The sequence below is a fragment of the Pyrus communis genome, chromosome 11 (genome assembly GCF_963583255.1).
Source record: "Pyrus communis chromosome 11, drPyrComm1.1, whole genome shotgun sequence".
Classification (NCBI taxonomy): Eukaryota; Viridiplantae; Streptophyta; class Magnoliopsida; order Rosales; family Rosaceae; genus Pyrus; species Pyrus communis.
The window spans coordinates 4,239,843-4,260,971 of NC_084813.1; the positions used below are offsets into that span (position 1 = coordinate 4,239,843).

The 21,129-nt window shown below is 36.6% G+C and overlaps 3 protein-coding genes across 4 annotated transcripts; 2 read left to right on the forward strand and 1 right to left on the reverse strand.

The window, feature by feature from the left end:
* The first annotated feature begins 449 nt into the window (after window positions 1–449).
* LOC137707849 (beta-glucosidase 42-like) lies at window positions 450–9,014 on the forward strand. The gene is made up of 13 exons (XM_068446777.1): window positions 450–734; window positions 1,243–1,309; window positions 1,437–1,495; window positions 1,826–1,901; window positions 2,489–2,563; window positions 2,706–2,793; window positions 4,914–5,139; window positions 5,720–5,835; window positions 6,708–6,922; window positions 7,007–7,041; window positions 7,109–7,211; window positions 7,612–7,720; window positions 8,360–9,014. The coding sequence occupies exons 1-13, from the start codon at window positions 627–629 to the stop codon at window positions 8,553–8,555; spliced, it is 1,473 nt and encodes a 490-aa protein (XP_068302878.1). The 5' UTR covers window positions 450–626; the 3' UTR covers window positions 8,556–9,014.
* A 1,554-nt stretch (window positions 9,015–10,568) lies between these two features.
* On the reverse strand, window positions 10,569–17,356 carry LOC137708901 (uncharacterized). Its single transcript, XM_068448062.1, has 5 exons — window positions 17,279–17,356; window positions 12,761–12,953; window positions 11,807–12,439; window positions 11,626–11,644; window positions 10,569–10,668 (listed from the first exon to the last, which is right to left on the reverse strand). The coding sequence occupies exons 1-5, from the start codon at window positions 17,354–17,356 to the stop codon at window positions 10,569–10,571; spliced, it is 1,023 nt and encodes a 340-aa protein (XP_068304163.1).
* On the forward strand, window positions 15,996–19,748 carry LOC137708593 (GTP-binding protein At2g22870). Of its 2 annotated transcripts, none has more exons than XM_068447708.1 (6): window positions 15,996–16,148; window positions 16,806–16,993; window positions 17,184–17,888; window positions 17,978–18,047; window positions 19,052–19,214; window positions 19,298–19,748. In XM_068447708.1, exons 3-6 carry the CDS (start codon window positions 17,417–17,419, stop codon window positions 19,505–19,507), a joined length of 915 nt encoding a protein of 304 aa, XP_068303809.1. In that variant the 5' UTR covers window positions 15,996–16,148; window positions 16,806–16,993; window positions 17,184–17,416; the 3' UTR covers window positions 19,508–19,748. The 2 variants fall into 2 exon arrangements, with proteins under 2 accessions (XP_068303809.1, XP_068303808.1); XM_068447707.1 differs by having other exon boundaries at window positions 16,820–16,993.
* The last annotated feature ends 1,381 nt before the right edge of the window (window positions 19,749–21,129 follow it).

The window sequence follows — 21,129 nt, forward strand, 5'->3', positions numbered from 1 at the left end:
GAAACAAGTGAGAGCATAATAGGAATAAAAGATGCATTCCCGATTCCCTTACCCTCAGGGAATTCAAATACCTCACAAAACTAGGGAATCCCGTTCCTCCAATTTCAGGAATTGGATTCCTTGTTTCGTGTGGGCTCCACCACTTCTTTTATTCCTTAATATTTAGTAAACCGAAATACTCTGTAATCGGAATTCAATTCCCTTTCCTTATTCCAATTACTCTTACGTAAACGTATCATTAATCCATTTCATAAAAACTCCAAGGACCACAAAAGGGACATATATATATATATATATATATATATATATATATATATATATATATATATCCACCAGCCACAACAGACAAATGGTTTGGTGTTGAGTCACCATATACATATATAACAAATGCAACTACAAAGGGAACAGGTTGGAGACAATGACTTATGGTAAGGGCCCATCACAATGACTGGTGGTTCTCGTGACTCCCGTACTATTTGGTTTCTGGATCTGTTGATCTTTGTATAAAAATAAATTTTTGCAGTAACCAGAGTCCAGATCCAACGCAGTCCTTTGGTTCCGATATGTTTTAAACGATAAATCAAGTATTTTCCTTACTTTCTTGGCTGCTCTAAGTTGGAGTAGGAATGGCAAAGAAGGGCTTGTTGAAGGAATATGACGAAGAAACTCATGAAGTCTGTCGCAGTGACTTTCCTCCCAACTTCGTTTTTGGCGTTGCCACTTCTGCATATCAAGTTAGCGGCTCTTTTTCATTTTTCTTTTTAAATTGATTTATTTTCATTTATTTATTTCATCAAATTGGGGACCTCTTCCAATAATGCAGCAGAAACACCAGACCAAAATCTAGTTGCTGGAATTAATTTAATTTGATTCTGAATTCCGTTTTTCTTTATTTTATTATTTTGATCAGTTTGTTATACAGTGGAGTTATTTTGCTTCCGATGCATTTGATTGGTTCTGGTTTCCAGCAATCTTTCATTGAATAGTTTTAATTTACGTTTCTACTTTGTAAATGAAATTTTCAGTTTTTGTTTCAAAATATGTACATGATTTTTTCATGGTTAAAAAACAAGTGAACACTAGATAATGTAGTGTTTGTAATTGTGAGTATCCTGTCTTCAATCATATTTTTGCCAAATAACAAATCCCATTTTCTACTTTTGAGTTGTCTAATGCACTGTCTTGAATTCCAAAACTCAGAGTCTATGAATTTTGGTTTAGGAGCTTCTTGTTTATTTGTAGGTAGAGGGAGCCTGCAAGGACGGTGGTAGGGGTCCCAGCATTTGGGATGCTTTTTCACACTCAAAAGGTACCTTTTCTTCATTGAGCTTGTGATAATATCTTCTAGGACCTGAATTTTTCTTGATTTTGTCCAATCTGATACTATTTTTAGTTAGTAACTTACGGAACTTATTACGTGTGTCTTGGTTCATTAGCGAATATCATTGATGGAAGCAATGGGGACGTTGCAGTGGATCAATATCATCGGTATAAGGTTAGTAGAAAGTTGGTCTTAACCGAATCAATCCTTTTGGTCTTTGCCATTATGTCAATGCTATCTTCCCAAAACTGTTAGTATTTGCAATGTCTCTACTAGTATTCAATGTCATTTCCCCCTATCTATGTTGATGGTTTAGGAAGGGGAAGAATGTGGTCGCTTCTGGCCTCATCTGTTAGTATTGTTTTCTTTTTATAATGGTTTAAAAGAACATGATAAAATTCTTACACCTGCTGTTCTTCATTCTGTTCGGATAGTTATGCAAGTCTGAAATTTCAATTCATCTTAGTCATTTAACACAACTCACAATCTATTTAATGCTAACAGGAAGATGTTGAACTCATTGCCAAGTTGGGGTTTGATGCTCATCGTTTTTCCATATCATGGTCTCGAATATTCCCTGGTATGCTACGTTTTGCCATCTATAGAGTTCTTTCTAGTGCTAAAACGCAGGATATTATCAATTCACCGTCCTTTGGTTTTATGTTTAAAAATTACTTTCTCACCTTCATTTCCTTTTTAGCATTTACCTTCTCATTTGACTCTTCTTGACATCCTACCTCTGGGAAGTGATCTCTGCATTTAAATATGGTAGTGAAGGTGATTTGAATGGCATATATGCTTGAGCTAAGTTCAAATGTTATTGATCAACTCTTCAAGATTAATGGTCAATAATAACTTCAAGATTGAATGGATCTTTCACAAGTTGGGCAAATATGAATGGACAATGTTGTTGTGATGTTTAGACGAAAATATTTATAATTGGCTCCTTGGGAAAACTTAAGATAGTTGTGGCAGAAGTCTCCTTAACTGTCTAAAGTTTTGAAAACATGTGGAGATTACAATATGATATGTTTTAAGTCTATATCCCCAAGCAGAATTCAGACAAGGACTTGAAAAAGTTCTTGAAGCGTACATCCATGTTTCATTCTCTTGACGTAGCTTAGTTGTGATGACGATTGTATATTTCTTCTGGTTCTGTTTGTGCAGATGGTTTGGGAACCAAAATCAATGAAGAAGGGATTACTTACTATAACAATTTCATTAATGCTCTCCTTGAAAAGGGTATGAATTTGTTTATTTTCATTTTCTTCTGGTTGATTGGCTCCTTAGGAAAACTTAAGGATAGTTGAGGCAAAACTTTTCTAATTGGCAAAACTTTTCTTGAAGTGTATTTGCTTGTGTATTCAACAATTTGTTCTTGCAGGCATCCAACCTTATGTAACACTGTACCATTGGGATCTACCCTTGTACCTTCATGAGAATATGGGAGGGTGGGTGAATAAGCAAATTGTGTAAGTACCATATCATCATTTTTAAATATCAATTTTGTTTTATTATTTCACAAGTGAAGATATCTACTCAATTCATTCCAACTCTTTTCTTGAAATTGAAATTGCAGAGTGCTGTAAGATCCTTCCATTGTGAATTTTAGATAGATCTGTTAACATCGCATGACGCCTTTCCATGCACAACTGCAATCATTTCTGTTAGACAAACACTAGACTCTATAGCAAGAGTTAGGAATTATTCTAACATTAAATTATGATATAGGACTACCTAACACTTATTTCATATGTACAAGGCTAGATAAAACAAATTAATAGACTTGTGAAAATAAATTGAATGCTCATATAGGATGCAAATGATGAAGCTGAGGTAGGAATTAAAATAACAATTAGGAAGAAAATTAAATAACTCACAAATGTTAAACACGCAATTCCAGAAATACAAAAAAGATTCACCGGCAAGGTAACAACCACTGTAAGATGCTTGATTCCTCGAAGAATGCTGCACATTTTGGATTGGGTCTTATGTGGTTGTTTAGGTCCACAACAGGCTAAAGTTAGTGTTTAGTGAGGTTGAATTGTGGGAATGTGGGCATAACTTATGTTGCAGGTATGATAATTTGGGTAACAGGAAAGTTAGGAAATGGAAAACTGGAATCACTCCAGCAAGGGCTCTTGGAATCAAGTTAAGAGTTCTCAAGAATCACTCAAGCAAGGGCTCTAGTAATTAATGACTCGCATTAAAGACATATAGGAATTCTAAAAGTCTAATTATATTGACTGATAAAAACAAGACCATATGCCCTAGGAAAACGAAAGAAAGCCTAGCAAAACACTGTTAAAACATCTAGAAGCTCCAGCATTTTCAAATAAAATCAGACAAACTCTGAATTCTTCTAGAAGCTCCAACAATTATGGGCTCATTTGGAAGTGCTTTTAAAATGGCTGAAAGTGCTTTTGGTGAAAATGTTCTTGAAGCTCATCCTTGGTAAAAATGCAAGTAAATCCTGGAAAAACACTTGAAAGTGCTTCCTGCAAGAAGCACTTCAAATGCTTTTAGAACTGCTTAAAATTTTGTGAATCGATCCACAAGAACCCAAGTTGCAATTTCATCCCTTTTCTTCCTTTTGGATGTATTTAACTCAAGGCACGTGAGCTAAAACATATTTCTGCCTTTTAGAGCTCAATCCACGGTACCTAATATGTGTTGCTTTTATTTGACCAACCATACATTGTTCATTCTCTTGGACAACCCCAAATTGCTTTTTGTACATCTATTCTGTGAAAAACTTCATGAGAGGAAAGCAAGTTTTTGATTAGTGTAGACTTATATCAGGGATCAACACAGAGGTCCTTTCTTTATGGACAAACTGACTAAACATATTCAGGATGAGCTTTATATATGGTCAGACCATTGGCATATTGTTTTGATTTAAGAGACTAAAGCATGCAGAATGCTAAAAAAAAGAGTTACGGAGAGAAACTTCGGAAGCAATAGACTTAAGATAAGTAGATATAAAACTGAATACGTAGAATACAATTTATAACAAAAGAAGAAATACAGGTGTGGAAGTGGCGACAATTGTGAGTCAAAAGAACTCCAAAAGAGAAGAATTTGTGCCATCTGTGCTCCATCATTGATAGAGAGTTGAGATAATGTGGCTTAGAGTAACTAACTCATATATGAGAAGGTTAAGTGGCACCTGTAGAAAAAAAAGGAGACATGGACGATGTTGGTTACTAGACCCAATGAAGATTAATAGAGCACCCATTAGAAAGAATGACTAATTCAATAGAGAAGGTAGTTCTATAGAAGAGGAACAGAAACTCTGGGTAGCAGGAGCATTAAGGGTCTTCTGGCTAATATTAAAGGTTCTATTAGGGGATACAGGTTATTAGCAATCTGAAAATCATCTACAATACAGCAGTTTGTCTGCATGCATCAGTATTGGCAGGGGGAGTAAAAAAAATGATATGCAGCACAAACTTCCGTTACTTTCAGGAAACAAATATAGTAATTTTTTGTATGTGTTTGTCATTGTTAGACAATTTCCTCATAGCCTATATGTTATCTAGTGCTGTGGGATTCTATCATACAAGTAGTCAGTTGGATTTTGTGAATGCAGAGAATACTTCTCAGTCTATGCAGACACCTGCTTTGCAAGCTTTGGCGATAGAGTAAAGGACTGGATCACTTTTAATGAGCCTCTTCAGACTGCTATTAATGGTTATGGTGTTGGGATATTTGCTCCTGGAAGGCATGAATGCTCGTCAACAGAACCATATTTGGTTGCACACCACCAACTATTGGCACATGCTGCTGCTGTTTCCATATACCGAAGCAAGTATAAGGTTTACTGCTTGTCTGCTTGTCTCCTTGTTACTCTTTTTATCATTGACCAAGCTCCTGGTATTTGCCATTGATTTCATCACTTTATTTATTAAAGGCAAGATGTTTTACTCAACAAGGAAGTAATAGATTAGTCATCATTTTAGTAATTTATAGCTTCCTTCTTGTGTAAAATTAGATCGTGATTCTGTGAACAAGCAAATCTTAACACTAGTGTTCTCTCAATTTTTCTTTTCCTTTATTTGTTTTTCCTTTCATATATGGGAAGGTGCATGTAGTCAAGCTAAAGAACTCATTTAGCTCACATAATTCGTTTATAAGTTTAAGATATGTTTTTAAGTAGAACTGACATCATATGGGAAAATGTAAACATAATAAACCGTGCTCAAATATTTGGGTTGAAAATCAGATTTCACATAAAGTCCAATGAATGTGAAATTGATTGGAAGACAGTCAAGGTTTAAGATACATAATATAGATTTCTGAATATGGACATAGTTTAGTAGCGGTATCTTCTTTCTCCACTCCACTACCCAAATTTTATATATTGTTCTTACTCTTGCTGCTTCTATTGTCTTTCAGGACAAGCAAGGGGGACAAATTGGCTTGGTCATAGACTGTGAATGGGCAGAGGCTAATTCAGACACAATTGAAGATAAAGTTGCTGCAGCAAGGCGCCTAGATTTTCAGCTTGGATGGTAATTACTTGTTCCCTAAATTATGTAACTGTTTGGTCACAAAACTAACTATGTAAGTTCAGATAATATGTATGGATCTCTCTCTCTCTCTCTCTCTCTCTCTCACACACACACACACACACGAGCCTTCATACAGACTCATTCTCAAACAATTTTAATGTGCATTCAATATTCGTACAAGTACACTAAATGTGCACGATTAAAGCATCCACACTGTCAAAGTACGTTGGAAAACCTCATGGTAAATTAGCAGGAGTAACTGATCTCAGTGTAGTTATTTAATTCTCTCCCTCTCTCTCTCTCACACACACACACATTCATGAGCCCTCATACAGACACTCATTCTCAAACAATTTCAATGTGCATTCAATATTCATACAAGTACACTAAATGTGCACGATTAAAACATCCATACGGTCAAAGTACATTGGAAAACCTCATGGTAAATTAGCAGGAGTAACTGGTCTCAGTGTAGTTATTTAATTGGTGAGAGCAGGGCTGTAATTAATGACAAAACAACTTAGAAATACAGTGTTTGTATTTTAGTTTTGAGCAGAACCATAAGTTTTCATGTATCGTGCTGTTTATATTGAGTATTCCCCTCTACTTGAAATGCAACCAAATTGTCTTGTTGCCTTCTGGTGAAACCATATTAATTTAAAGATGCATTCTATTTGAATCCTTATAAGATATAAAACCTACTCTTGAGACATATAAACAGCATATGGGCCGCATCATTGAATGGGTGCAGATGATTCTAGCAATTTCTCCAGCTCTGCTTGCTGCCAACCCAGGCAGTTCGTTAGATGAATTTAAATGGTTTTCTCCTCTTAGTATTGTTTAGAATCCGTCTCAACTGATTCCAAACGCAGGTACTTAGATCCAATATATCATGGGGAATACCCCAAAGTTATGCGCGAAAGACTTGGAGATCGGCTTCCCATATTTTCAGAGAAAGATAAGGAGTTGCTTAAGAACTCAGTAGACTTTATTGGTCTGAATCACTATACATCAAGATTTATTGCTCATGGAAAAGATGACCATGATGAGGGTGATTTTTATAAAGCACAAGGGATAGAGAGAGTTGGTAAAATACTGTAACTACTATGTCATTGGTTTTCACAACAAATTTTCTCTTGATCTTTATATAATGTTCTCTCTTTACCATCAGATGAATGGGAAGCGGGTGAGGCTATTGGTGAGAAGGTATGAACTCTCTCCTGCAGACACATTCCACTAACTGTCGAGTCTACTGAAATATTTTGCTTGACAGGCAGCATCAGAATGGCTGTATGTTGTTCCTTGGGGCATGCATAAGGTTCTGAATTACATAGCGCAGAGATACAATAATCCCCCAATATATGTTACTGAGAATGGTATGCTTGGAGAGACTTTCCTTGGAAAACAAAATTGAATCTAGAATTTCAATTGTGGTCTAATGCATTTGCCCATTATATAAATGAAATATGTACTGAGGTGAAATATATTGAATTAAAGTTCTTTTGATTATTGGTCTGGAAAACTATTCAAATTTGCATATTGTCGGTTCCATTAATGCCACATGATCTTCTACACATGAAATCTATGAACTATATAAGATAAGAAAATTCAAAAAGGGTATTAAATGCACATAGACTCTCGAATTTTACTTAACCCTGTCGTGTTACCTTAGAGGTTCTATTTTACCTGATGGGGGGAACGAAGAAAAGGCTAAAGCCCTTTGAGTTTGTACTTATTCAACATTATGATTCTTTTAATTTCTTTTTTAAATTACAGGTATGGATGACGAAGATAATGACACCTCCCCACTTCATGAAATGCTGGATGACAAACTGAGAGTTAGTTACTTTAAGAGATACCTTTCAGCAGTTGCCAAAGCGATAAGGTAGGTCGACTTCATTTCATCCATTTCATCATATGAACAAGCTTTCAAGTCATTCTTTAGCAAGTCCTGCATGAAAGACTTTACAAAGTCCATATAGGTTATCATGTCATTCAGCCACTGCATGGAGTCGTGTGACCTTTCCAAGATGGATGAGTACTTAGTTGCAGCATCCATTGTCTTGATGTATAAGGCTGAGGCTTGTGCTGCGCATCTATTTATGCATGAAAATATGCATGTGTACACGGCTTGTAATATTAAGGTGGCATAGATGGGTTATTAGGAGACACGTGGGTGGCTGATACACACCCCACAACCCAACCCAATCCACAGGCGTCCCCAGGGTTCTATCCAGGGCTGTTAGGTTTCTAAACCCTAGTATCCTGTCAAATTCAAAATCTTGCATAAATGGGAGGTGGATTTATAACCGGTGGCTTGTGCTACTCATCTATTTATTTGTAGTGGGAAACTGCAAACGGGGAAAGACATAGATGTCACATTTCACAAAGTATCTTCAATTGGTATTAACCAAAGAAAAGATTTAGTTGGTCATTTTGTTTCTCCAGCTTGAGCATCTTCACATGTCTAGTGCATATTTTCACCTTGTTAAAAAGTAATTAACTCATATTAGTGTGTGAACAGGGATGGGGCAGATGTAAGGGGATACTTTGCGTGGTCGTTACTGGATAACTTTGAGTGGGCTCAAGGATATACCAAGCGTTTTGGTTTGGTTTACGTTGACTATAAGAATGGGCTCTCGAGACACCCGAAATCTTCTGCTTACTGGTTCATGAGGTTCTTCAAAGGTGTTGAAGGCAAATATGGAAAGGAAGAGTAATGGACAATTATGTCCTTAAAGCCAGCCTTATGGACTTCACCCATGCATTGTACCAACTTTAACTGCTTGATGCTTCCGTTGTTTTGAAGACGGATAGGGACTCCCCAGGAAATTGACTTTTTGGCTTTTGAAAGTTACCTGGAAGTTTTATTTAGGGGTGTGCTATCCACACACCTCATTTTACTTCTCACACATAATTTCTGCGCGTTGATTTTCTTCAATTTATCTTCCTACGGCTGAAAATTAAAAAGATGTGTGAGAAGTAAAATAGGGTGTGTGGATATCACACCTCTTTTATTTATAGACCAACTCAAGGCTGGTTTGGTATTGCTGTGCTTTGAAAGAAAGCTGCTTCTGCTGTACTGTGAGAATAAGTAGCTGTGAAATAAAGCAGCAGGGTGTTTGGTAAACTTTTTTGTAAAAGTGCTTTCGAAAAAAATAAGCAGTATTATAGTGTTTGGTAAACTTTTATGTAAAATAGATGTGAAAAAAAATTGGTTTTTCAAAGCTGGGTTTTGCAGCTTCTTGTTTTTGGCTTTTTTCAATCAAAACTGTGAAAAAAAGCTGAAGCTGAATGTTTACCAAACACAAAAACAGCTCCCAGCTTTTTTTGATACCAACTTTTTTCAGAATTATCTCAGTACCAAACCAGACCTCACTCTTGTCCCTAATTAATAATTATGCCAACCTGATTATGCCAACCTGAAATGTTGTTTTTTATTTTTACGTCAATGACTGGAACCATCATCGGGAGTGTTGCGAACTCTCTTATCTTTTTTTTTTTAATTATTTTAACACAAACTATTTGTTCTAAATATTTAAATCACCCCAATTGGGCATTGGAGGACCAGGATCCTCTTCTAATCTAAGAATGAGGATCCTCATGATCAAGGGATGTGGGTCGTTGGATTTTTATCCAACGACTACAAACAGGAAGGTCTTTTTAAAGTTATAATAATTATAACCGTTGGATTTTTATTCAACGGTCCACATTTCTTGATCATGAGGATCCTCATCCTTAGATTAGGAGAGGATCCTGGTACGGCATTGGAACCCTATAGCATGCGGTGTAGCTGTACACTGGTGTTATAAGTACTGTTTGGAAACCGCAAAAAATTAAGAGCATGTTTAATATTTACTTGAATTCAACTTTTTAAGCTCAAAAATAATTTTCAAGTTTTAGGCTTTAAAAACTTGTTTGATATGACTCTTTTAAAAAACTGAACTCAAGACTAACTCAAAAATATAGTTTATTCTCTAAAAGCATAAAAAGTGAGATTTTAAAGTTTTTAAACTTAAATTCACTTCTTTCTTTTCTTTCCTTCCTCCCCTCTCACTCCAAAACTATCTCTTTCTCTTTTCTTTTTGGGAGTTTTAACGAAAAGCTTACGATATTGTTCACTTTAACGAAAAATCACATTTTTACACTAAAAAGTCAATCTTGATACTGTTAACTTTACCCTTTACCCGTCTCACCTACCACATTGATTCATCCAGCTGTGGACGAACTGTGTACCTCTAAACTAAATCATTTTACAAATCGATGTGGTAACCGAATCAAATTAATCGATGTGGCTAAATGATTCCGTCCTTAACTCTTATCAACACGTTAAGAAAGCAAGTTGTGTCCATCATGACCCAAACACGAAAAAAATGACTCGTTTGTCAAGGCTAGACATAGCAAAGGTCAAAGGGCCAAGGCTTTATTGGAAAATGAAATACTAGCACCTTCGATACAAATGATACTAATTTACAGATATATATATATATATATCATACTAATATGATCCACCACTACAATTAACATGATGTGTCTCTCATTAATTACACAATCTAACGGGAACTTAATTCCTAGACTAGGTGAAAAGGAATCATTTTTTTACGAACAAAAAGGAAGATTCTTTTGAGAAAATACCTAATGAAGGAAAAGAATGTTCCCAATTCTTAATTGAGCATCACACAAACTAAGTTGTAAAGGCTTTTCAACAATATCTGCCTTTCCTATGTAAGATATTAGAAGTCTGACTTCATGAGTTTTACTCGAGATCTTATGCTGACGTTGTCAAAGGGCTTTGCCTGTTCCACATGGATGTAATCCCTTTGTCTTGAGAACCTGCAAAACAATGAGTACAACCACGATCGAACCAGATCATTAAGCATTTCAAACTACACACCCACAATTTGGACAAGAACATTTAAATATACGAAAACACAGTATTAAACTTAATGGCTACTAAGCCTTATTTTATTACTATTTTCTTTTTCTTTTTCAATTTGAAACATATAAGGGGCGTTTACATGGGAGAAATGAGAGATGAAGCATGGAGGAAGAAGTGTGCAAGGGTTGTGGAAGAAATGCATAGGGAATGGTACACAAAACAAAAGCTAAAATAAAACTAAAACAAAATTGTTATCAAATAGTTTAAACTAGTTAGACTAGAAATTATTTACCAACCATTTTTCCACAATATATATATATATATACACACATATGTGTGTGTGTGTACAGGCCTTTTATCCAAAAGGATTCCCATTTTTGGGTAAAAATGGAGACTAGTTGTAGGGCCACTTCCCGTTGAATTTTAACGATCTGAACCATCTCACATTTATATAAATATATATATATATATATATATATATATATTATAAATACATAAACTTAAAGCTTTTCATTGATAGTTCAATATCTTCCTTCTCTTGTAAAATTATTGATGTCACATGCTCTAACCTATCTTCAAAGATTTTGCTTTAGCTCAGTTAATTTCATTACATGCTTTTGGGGTTCCCAACATTGTACTACATATAATATATATAAGAATATGCTATCATCCTTATTAATGAAGTCCTTGGTGACATCACCCAGATAAATGAAAACCTTAGCATAACATTGATCATAACACTTACCAATGTTTCAAAAAACATCCTTGATGCTTCCTTTCGAGTTTTACCATTTAACAGACTGTCCATGCCAACAACGTTTTTCCCATGCGCAGGTTCCTTATCAAGTAAAGTCTGGAGATACTTGGCAACAGCCCTATACGAAACTCAAGAGTTGGTTTTCAATAATAACAGAGCTGATATCAGAATGTCTGATGACAAATAATAGATAATCAATATCACAGAAAAAACAATCAGCAATTTTAACTTACGAATTGTATGGCATGAGAATTACGAAAAACCTGTTTACCAGTACACAACCATTTTCTCCAAGTGGATAGAGGGTTTAGGGTTTTATTATCAAGCATGCATACCTGGTGCGGGAAGACCATCCACTGTTCTCCAGAAGACGAGTATCTTCAGCGCACGGCATGCTCTGATTTCGACATTACGGTCAACAACTATCAATGCATCCACCTCAATGGGTTGGGCGTCCAACTTATTATTTGGTGACCTGCATAATGCATCCATCTGTAGCAACGCATCTTCATCATCAGTTTTATCCATAAGCCTTGACCGGACGTTAACATCAGCTGACACCTTGTAAATATCTTCTACAATAAGATCAGCAACTTCAAAATTTTCTTTGTCAATTTCCATTTCAGCAATCTCCCCCAAGGGTTCATGTTTGGAAGTATTAAATTCTTCCAGGTCAGTGATCCCCTGTTCTTGAGCAACAGTATGGTGAAATCTTAGGTTATGATCTTCTTCCTTCTGGTTTTCCTTCTCAATAGGAACGCCAGCAGGCTGTGCTGCTGAGTCATCTCTCATTATTACAGGTTCAGTGCTTCGAAGGGGTTCAATTTCTTTAGTGAAATTTGGCTCCAGAGAGGATTCCACATCCTTCAATGGTACCGCAGAAACATTGTTTTGCTCATTTTCGGAAACCCTTGTTGTACTTGTATCAAATGTTCCAGTGTGCAGATAAATCAGTTCTGCTGACATGCCTGATAAACATCAAAACGAATTCAGGTGGCTTGTACAGATTTTGTGAAGTAAATCAATCACTCACATTTCTACTGGTCTTCCAAAATAAACCAATAAATGACTTGCAGTAATTGGATACACATACGTCTAAGTATAATTACCGTACCAGTAAATATGGCTATCCAATGCACCAACTGTCCCATTTAAACATTCTAATACTGGAGAAATGGATTCAATCAGCTCATGCTTCTGTGGCTTTGTTTATTTGATCTCCATATCGCCCAAATGGTAGCCATTCTCGTTGGGAGAAACCATTGTACTATCATCCCCACAACGCGGACCTGACATACGACCAGCATTTTCTGAGCCGCCCATGGATGCTAAATTTGATAAATTATGGTCTTCAAAATCCAAGTGATCACTGCAGGCCATAGGCTCCTGAACCGCAAACAGGTTTGGCTCTTCAAATAGTCCAGGAGTTGATGGAGCTTGAGCATACGTAACAAAATCAGTATTTGCAGCTAGGACATCATTCTGTTCAAAAGGGATATAAAAAAAATTCATCATGGAGGCAAGAATTGTATTATACAGAATTGTACATGAATCGCACTTCCCTCCACCCCTCAACAACAACAAAAAAGCAAAAAAAAAAACAGAATAGAACCTCCTTGCTTATACATGGTAAATGAAGAATAATTAGGACAAGACTTTAAAAAGAAAGACGAGGAGTTGTATGGTTTCTGAAGTTCCAGGTATCCCCTCATACATATCATGCTCTTCCAGAGGTGTTACTGATTGGCCCAATGTTTGAGGAGCACCACTGAAATAGTAGAGAATGAATACGGTACATCAGAAAATTCGTAGTGTCCCAAGTCATTCCATGGATCAAAGAAATAAAGAAACCACACAACCATCCACATAACTGCACAACAGGGACCAACCTCTTCAACATGAAGAAAAAAAATTCCAAATAAAAAAAATCAAATCATTGAGGACAGAAACACCCAACAAATCAAATCAAAGAGGTAGAAGCATAGGGCCAAACAATCAAAGAAGTTGAGATGCTCTAATTCTAACTTATAGGATCCTCTTTGAGCTATTAGTAAAAGTTTACAAACAACCCACAGCCTACGGAAAACAAACCGCCATAAACAAGATAAATGACAAATAAGACAACGGTTAGGCCACTAGATTCTTGCATAAGCAATGCATAACACGAGCACACAAAAAACAAATGCTAGGTAGAAACATATAGTCATTCTTTAATCTTCATCAACTACATTTCTCATAGGATCGTTTGGGAGCTGAATATATCTGCAAGCCCTGAATCCTTAATTCTGTAATGCCAAACCCTATAACAACCAATTAGCCAAACCCTAGTAACAAATTAGTAAAAGCAGCGGCGTGCCATAATTTCACTGCACCAACACAAATTCAAGGAAACCATGCACAAAGATTACCCCGTCTTCATAGGAAAGGAAGTAACTTGTAATTCCATAGTATTCAATTACTAAGGAGAGGGGGGAGGGTTTGAAACTATCACATTAATTAAGGGGAGGGAGGAGTTTCGAACCCGGGACTTATGGTAGAAACTCAACACCCTATCCACTAGGATACTGGATCACATGCAATATTCTATTACCCAGTCCATTACCAAATTATTCCACTTAAAAGTTAATACTAGAAAGCAGTTGCACAAAATTACCTCATCAAATTCCTGACCAATTTGAGAAGTATCGCCATCACCAAAGCGCTTTGAAAATAAACAACGAAATATTGGACATTTAAGTTAACTCATACATAAACAACATTAAGATTTATCTATCAAATTTAACTCAATGTATAATGATATCAATCATGAGTCATGACAGTGAACTTATGAGTACTAACCTTCCAATCGAAATTGAGATGTCGAGTAAACCACACACTCCATTGTATCTTGGAGAGTTATTTGCTCCCTTGTACTGACATGATGATCAACATAGTTACTGCCAAACCACTGAATGTTAAAATTCACACAAATACAAATTGTCATATCCAGCATCTCAACAGCTAAAACTTTAGCCCTAAACATAATGGAACATACTAAACCCTGAAAATTTTCATTATCTGGTAGCTCAAAATCATCAAGATCAATGGCAATGTAGGTTGGTTCTCTTTTCCATGGGTTGATATCATAAGTTTTGTAGGGTCCCTTTGACAGAAAAATGTATCCTTACAATCTGCTAGATCAAGGAGAAGGTCTTGGAAACTTAGAGGTGAGTCATTAGGCCTTGTGTAAAGCATATTTCAGCAAGTTAAGTGATGAGCCATCTTCCAATGGTGAAAGTACCTAAATACTTGTGATACCATGCAAAAAGAACGCTTACTTTTGCATATATACCACCTGTGTACCATATGCAAAAAAGAGGTCAAGACTATTGATAACATTATTCTTCATTTCTCCATTGCTTTAATGCCCTGGGCTAAGCAGTTTATGGAAGTAAAGTTGTTATGGGTGATTCCAGATTTCATGCAATTTCAATGGTCTGTGAGAAGCATTTTTTTTGTGTGGTGTGTGTGTGTGTGCGTGCGCGCGTCTCTTGGAGGAGGAGGAGGAGGAGGAGGAGGGGAGAGAGAGGGGGGGGGGGGGGGGGGGGGGGGGGTTGGGGGGGGTGGGGTTGGGGGGCGGTGTGGGGTTTGATTTGGAAATTTAAAGCGCCCCATGAAGTCAAAGTCTTTACTTGGTTAGTGGTTCATGGGAAGGTTAACACTTGCGACATGCTTCAAAAAAGGAGACCCAATTCTAACCTATGCCCTCAATGGTGTCTGCAGATGGCATATTTTTACGTTGTCCAGTGACTTTGAATATATGGCTGCATTTGTTTAGGGAATTTCGGATTAGTTGGGTTGTATCCATAGCTTGTTCTTACCTGGGGAAGAAAACTAAGACTTTATGGGGCTGCACGGTTTTGGTTATGTTCTGGGTAATGTGGATGGAAAGAAATATGATAGTCTATGAGGATTTTCCGGCAGCAGAGGAGACAAGTTTTTGGCATGACTGGAAAGCTGCAACAGTCAGCAATAAAAGTTTTTCTGTCGGTCTCAATTTCAGGGGGACTTTATTTGTTTTCTCGATTTTGACTTGTGTTTTTCTTTGTGCTCAGAAGCAATAAAACTTTGTTTCTTTCTCCAAAAATAATTTGTTTGAAAGACTCCATGTTAGTTCCTATAGCCTTCGAACTTAATAATGTATTGTTCCATTTTAGTCCTTGGTCATTGCTACAATTCAAATCGAAGAATTTTAGTCATCAAAATGTATCAAATAAATGAACGGTTCATCATGAATATATTACTTAGCACTCACAATTAATTTGCTCCATAAATTTAGATGATTCAATACATTAATGATTTTTAATGAAAAATAAAAAAAAAAAAACGATTTTTGTTATAAAATTTTTACGATAAAAATACATTATTTGCAAATAATGAAATATATGGATGGGATCAAGTATTTTCCTTTAAAAAAAATAATAATAAATACAAAATAAAGTTAAAAATAAAGAACCCGAAAGAATTGCATCCCCGTCTGTTTTTTCAATTTGCGGTCTCTCCCTCCATATCCAGAAGCAGAAACCAGAAGAAGAGGGTTTTAACTTGAAAACCATCCATTTCTGTCGACCTCATCCACTTCACTTGCAGCAGGTACTGCAGTGCGCCTCTCTCATATCTGCGCTCACCACCATCAAGGTCAGCTCTTACCCTTCTCTGTCTCCCCTTTAGCTCAATATTTTCCCTTTCATCCTTTCTGCCTGTAAAGTTTCAATAGGGATGCATTTGGCAACGCATTAATCCCTACTTTTTACCCAAATTTAATGTAAAACTGAAATATAATGAAGAATGTCTTTTTATTTTTGTTTTCAGTTTCTGGAGGTTCATGTTTTAGCTTTAGCTAGTATTGTAACTATTGAATGATGGGCTGTTGCAGTTAGCACTCTCCGGTTTGATCGAATTTACACTTCTGTTTCAGCAATGAATTTTTTTGTATGGATTATGATATTACAAGTGTGCATTCAATGAATTTTGTTCCAATGTAATAATAATGATTATATAATTGTTGAATTGAACTGATTCAATTGAATTGAAAAGAGTTAGTCGAAGGAAATGGCATCTAATTCAACGTTATATGCTTCATTAATGAAAAAAGTTAGTCAAAGGAAGGTTTGAAGATTTATCGAGTTTGCTTTTGATTTTTTGTAAACACTGTCATGCTGTGTTTTATCTCTATAGAAAATGCGGGAAAAAAAACCCAGTTAAACCCTGCTTTGTAAAATTTCAGTGAATTGGAAACCTTGATTTGTTGAGTTGAGTGTTGTTCATCGTAGAAGTTGATGTTTATTGTTAAAGTTTCGAAATTGCAGGACGTGGTGAACAATTTGAAGGCTGATACACGGGATGCAGGGAAGGTGTTTGTTAAATGTTCTGGAAGATTGTTCGGCTCCTGGCAAACCATCCACACTATCATTACCTTGATGACTGCTGATAGAAAAGCTGAACAATCATTAGGGTCGGTGTTTCCGCTTCTAGTTTCCCAAGTAAGTTTTTCTTTATGATTAATGTGTTTTCTCTAAGGCCAAGGACTTGAATTAAGATATGATTAGCATATTGGTTGGAGCCTTAATGGCTGGGGTAATTTCTTAGTGGCTATCATTCTCGTTCTCCTCAAATCCTCATAAACCTTGATGCATCATATGACATCTACCCCATTAATTTTATTTGTTACAGGTCAATTAATGATGGAGTTTCAATTGTTTTAAGACTTGGAGTACCAATTTGCAGATTTCCATGTTTAAAAAATTTTAAGGTAAAAAAAACCAAACCAACAAAACCAAATCGAAAAGAACTGAAAGATAAACAGAACCGAACTGAACAGTAATAGCAAAAATCCAAGCCTCCATTGTCACAAAAATAGCCTTTTCTATAACCTCACAAAATAAAACCTCTCTTGAACCCATACAATGTTACTCAGAAACCGCCTCCTAACCCTGCAAATCACTTCCTTCTTATCACTGCCTCTTTCCCCACCTATCAAAACCCGACCTTCCACCCTCTCCTTCCGAACCCTCCTCTCAAACCCAACCCATCCGAGCCAAAACCCAAACCCAAAACGCCATGTCCTTGCTCCAAAGGCCAAGGCTAACCCAACAATCCTGGACAAGAACGTCCTGTTCATGTCACCCGGGGTCGACCCAGCCGAGGAGGTGACCGAAAATATGGTCCTACCCAGTTCGAACATCGTGCTCGGACCGTACGCTGGTGACGCCAAGATTAAGGAGGTGGAGTTCGTGAAAAGCAGTGCCAGAGCTAAGGATTGCCCAAAACATGATCGACCCGAATTCGGTATTCTGGGTCGGTCCAATGTGGGCAAGTCCTCACTCATTAATTCCTTGGTTCGCAAGAAGGATGTTGCTCTTACATCTAAGAAACCAGGTTTCTGATTTTCTTAAAGGTTTGAATTTTTTAAAGTTTGAATGTGATTTGGTATCTGGGTTTTGCTTATTTTTGTGAAATTTGTGCAGGGAAGACTAAGCTCATCAATCATTTCTTGGTCAACAAAAGTTGGTACTTTGTGGATTTGCCTGGTTATGGGTAAGGCCCTTCCTTCTTTTGTATGTAAAGAGAGTTTCAGCTTTTGACCTTTTATCTCCTAGGTTATGTTATCTCCATTTGCGACTGTTTGGACCTATTTGTGCATCGCTCAAGAAAATTTCAAACTTTATGGGAATTAGCGCTGGATCAGTTGGGTTTGGGTTTCTTCCTACAATGCAAGTCAGTATATGTATCAGTGAACTAATGAAGAATACAAATTAGTATTAGGAAGACGCTCTACAAACATGAAACTAAGTTTTCACTTACAAACTGTTATCCTGCATAATGTATGACATGCATTCCACTGCCTGCGGCATCGTAATGAATACAGCACACTTGCCAACCAACTCTCTGTAGTATCCCAAGTCCCAGGTTGTCGGGGTCAGGGCGTTGGTAACTTGAGGTTATTACAAATGCTGAATATCTATGTCCTATGACATTATTCTTAATGGGCCCAATAGTTTTTAATCTAAGCTACTAAATTTCCATCGTATCACTCAATGACACTGGAAAATGGTTACTTTTATGAACCTGTAGTTTAAGCTGAATTTTATATAAGCTGAACTCCATGGACATAGTTGATCATGTACTCATCTTTATCCTCATTTAACAAATTTAGACATAATTCATGCTAACATTGACTAAGAGACCTTATTTTGTGACGTAGAGATTATCACAGAACGATCAGTCAAGAGCATAGTTAGGTGGCCCTTTCCATTTTCTGGTTGTCGATCTTTTGAAGTTTAAAACTTTCAATTTTAACGTGGGTTGCTGTTCTGGTACCAGCTGTTTGCTTACGAGATTGCTAAATTCCTTTGATTGCTTTTTTCTAATGTTTGTTGAATTCATACGTAAGTAAAACATTTAATGTAGAACAATAAGGAATTAATCCTGTTATTTCAGTATTCTTTATAGTTTCTGTATCGATATACAGTAATTGATAAAAGACATTTGCCTCCTCCTCTTTTTCATTTTCTTATGTCTAGTGATTTCTTTGTTGGTAGGTTTGCTAAAGCTCCAGATGCTACTCGAATGGATTGGTCTGCATTCACAAAAGGTTTCTTTTTGAGCAGAGATACTCTTGTTACCGTCCTACTCCTTGTTGATGCTAGTGTTCCGCCTCAGAAAATCGACCTAGACTGTGCTAATTGGCTTGGACGTAACAATGTACACTGCTCTCCGATATGAAATACCTTTATGTTAACCTCTTCATAAATTGCTCATAATTTGTATGCTCTTTCTTCTTTTAGATACCCATGACTTTTGTCTTCACCAAGTGTGACAAAATGAGGGCGGGCAAAGGTAAAAGGGCAGATGAGAACCTCAGGGATTTTCAACAGTTTATCAAAGACAACTACCGCGTACCTCCTCCGTGGATCATGACTAGCAGTGTAACTGGCTTGGGCAGGGATGAACTTTTGCTCCACATGTCGCAACTTAGAAACTACTGGGACCAATAGCTTTGCACGACCATAATATTGGCCGATTCGTCCTCAACTTCAGAAGGGACATGAAGAACAAGAAACTTCCGCTCGGCTGCTCGTAGTTTTTTTACTTTTTGTGCTAACAGTCTTGTTACTGGTTACCATAAACGCTTGAAAGAATTCCCCGGCTAAAAGTAATTCAGATATGTAATTTTGGCTGTGGAAACTGGAAGATGTATTGTTCTTTGCGTATATATAGATGGATGATTTTCTCAGATAATGCAGAAACACATATTCAGTTTCATCTGTGTGCCCTTATCTATGGAATGGGATTGATAAGCACTCACTCTTAGACTTGGTTTGGTACTGAGGTGATTCTGAAAAAAGCTGGCATCAAAAAAAGCTGAGAGCTGTTTTTGTGTTTGGTAAACATTCAGCTTCAGCTTTTTTTCACAGTTTTGGGTGAAAAAAAGTCAAAAACAAGAAGCTGCAAAACCCAGCTTTGAAAAATCGGCTTTTTTTCACATCTGTTTTACATAAAAGTTTACCAAACACTATAATACTATTTTTTTTTTTTCAAAAGCACTTTGGCAAAAAAGTTTACCAAACACTCTGCTGCTTTATTTCACAGCCGCTTATTCTCACAGCACAGCAGAATCAGCTTTTTTTCAAAGCACAGCAATACCAAACCAGCCCTTATTCTCATTCTACACATATTTTGTCCGCTGTTTTCATTTGAATTATTCAATCCGGATCAGAAATAAAATATGGGTGTGAAAATCAACTCCGACTTTCGGATTTATCTTATTCATTTTCAGACCTTTTGTCTTTCCCATGTAGGTTGAGTTGCCGAAAGTTTGAGTTTCTTCTCAAGTGTTTTTAAATTCATCTAATACCCTGAGAGCATCTACAGTATAGAAATGCAAATTTGAAAATAAAAATCACCATCATATTTACATCTCATTTTACATTCCCGAAAAATGTATATTTTAGTTATACACCAAAAGAGAAAAGTATATTTGGAATCCTATTTATCTTTCTCTTTGACTGGCGAAGTCCACCTGTGAAAAATGCAACTCTGACGGCTTTTTTGAGGACTGCAGGCAGCCACACATCAGGTCCCAACATTGATGTCCTGCCTAATTATTTACTTTTCTGCGAGCATGTACCACCGACCACTCCACGTTCTCTCCTCCACCTGTGCAGCCGCCAGGCCTTTGAAAAACCTTCGTGGTGGTAAATTTCAATCATTGTTACGTTAGTGGCAGTTGTGGCCACCGATCTGCAAGACTGCTAATTGTACAACTGTACCCCACTATCAAAGGATTCGGCTTCTCTGTTCTCTCAGTTCCAATACATCCTTATCTTTTCTTATTTTTTACGGTCACAGTTAAGCTATGTTAGCATTTGATACTAATTTTTTTTAGAAAAATAATAAGATAAAAATCAATAGTGATATAAAATATAAACGTAACTTAATCGTGACCATATAAATAAAAAAGAATGTGAATGTATGGAAACTGGAAGTGCTAAGAAGTCAGGTCCACTGTCAAATGGGTGACTAGCGATCTTAATACTGCTTTTGAATTAGCTCTCACAGAGTTAGACTTTTATAATAATGAAGTCACGATAAACAAGGACGGAGCTATAAATTTTAC

Bases quoted from the DNA above. Each gene is read 5' to 3' on its own strand.
- LOC137707849 (XM_068446777.1), top strand. From the start codon at position 627: ATGGCAAAGAAGGGCTTGTTGAAGGAATATGACGAAGAAACTCATGAA. The intron at 1,902-2,488 runs GTATGCTACGTT...CTGTTTGTGCAG, and splicing joins ATGGTCTCGAATATTCCCTG to ATGGTTTGGGAACCAAAATC. The intron at 7,212-7,611 runs GTATGCTTGGAG...TTTAAATTACAG, and splicing joins AATATATGTTACTGAGAATG to GTATGGATGACGAAGATAAT.
- LOC137708593 (XM_068447708.1), top strand. From the start codon at position 17,417: ATGTTACTCAGAAACCGCCTCCTAACCCTGCAAATCACTTCCTTCTTA. The intron at 18,048-19,051 runs GTAAGGCCCTTC...CTTTGTTGGTAG, and splicing joins GTGGATTTGCCTGGTTATGG to GTTTGCTAAAGCTCCAGATG. The intron at 19,215-19,297 runs GTACACTGCTCT...TTCTTCTTTTAG, and splicing joins ATTGGCTTGGACGTAACAAT to ATACCCATGACTTTTGTCTT.
- LOC137708901 (XM_068448062.1), bottom strand. From the start codon at position 17,356: ATGGAGGCTTGGATTTTTGCTATTACTGTTCAGTTCGGTTCTGTTTAT. The intron at 12,954-17,278 runs GTTTGGTTTTTT...CCTTTTGAACAG, and splicing joins TTTTCGATTTGGTTTTGTTG to AATGATGTCCTAGCTGCAAA. The intron at 12,440-12,760 runs GTCCGCGTTGTG...GATGTTTATCAG, and splicing joins AAATGCTGGTCGTATGTCAG to GCATGTCAGCAGAACTGATT.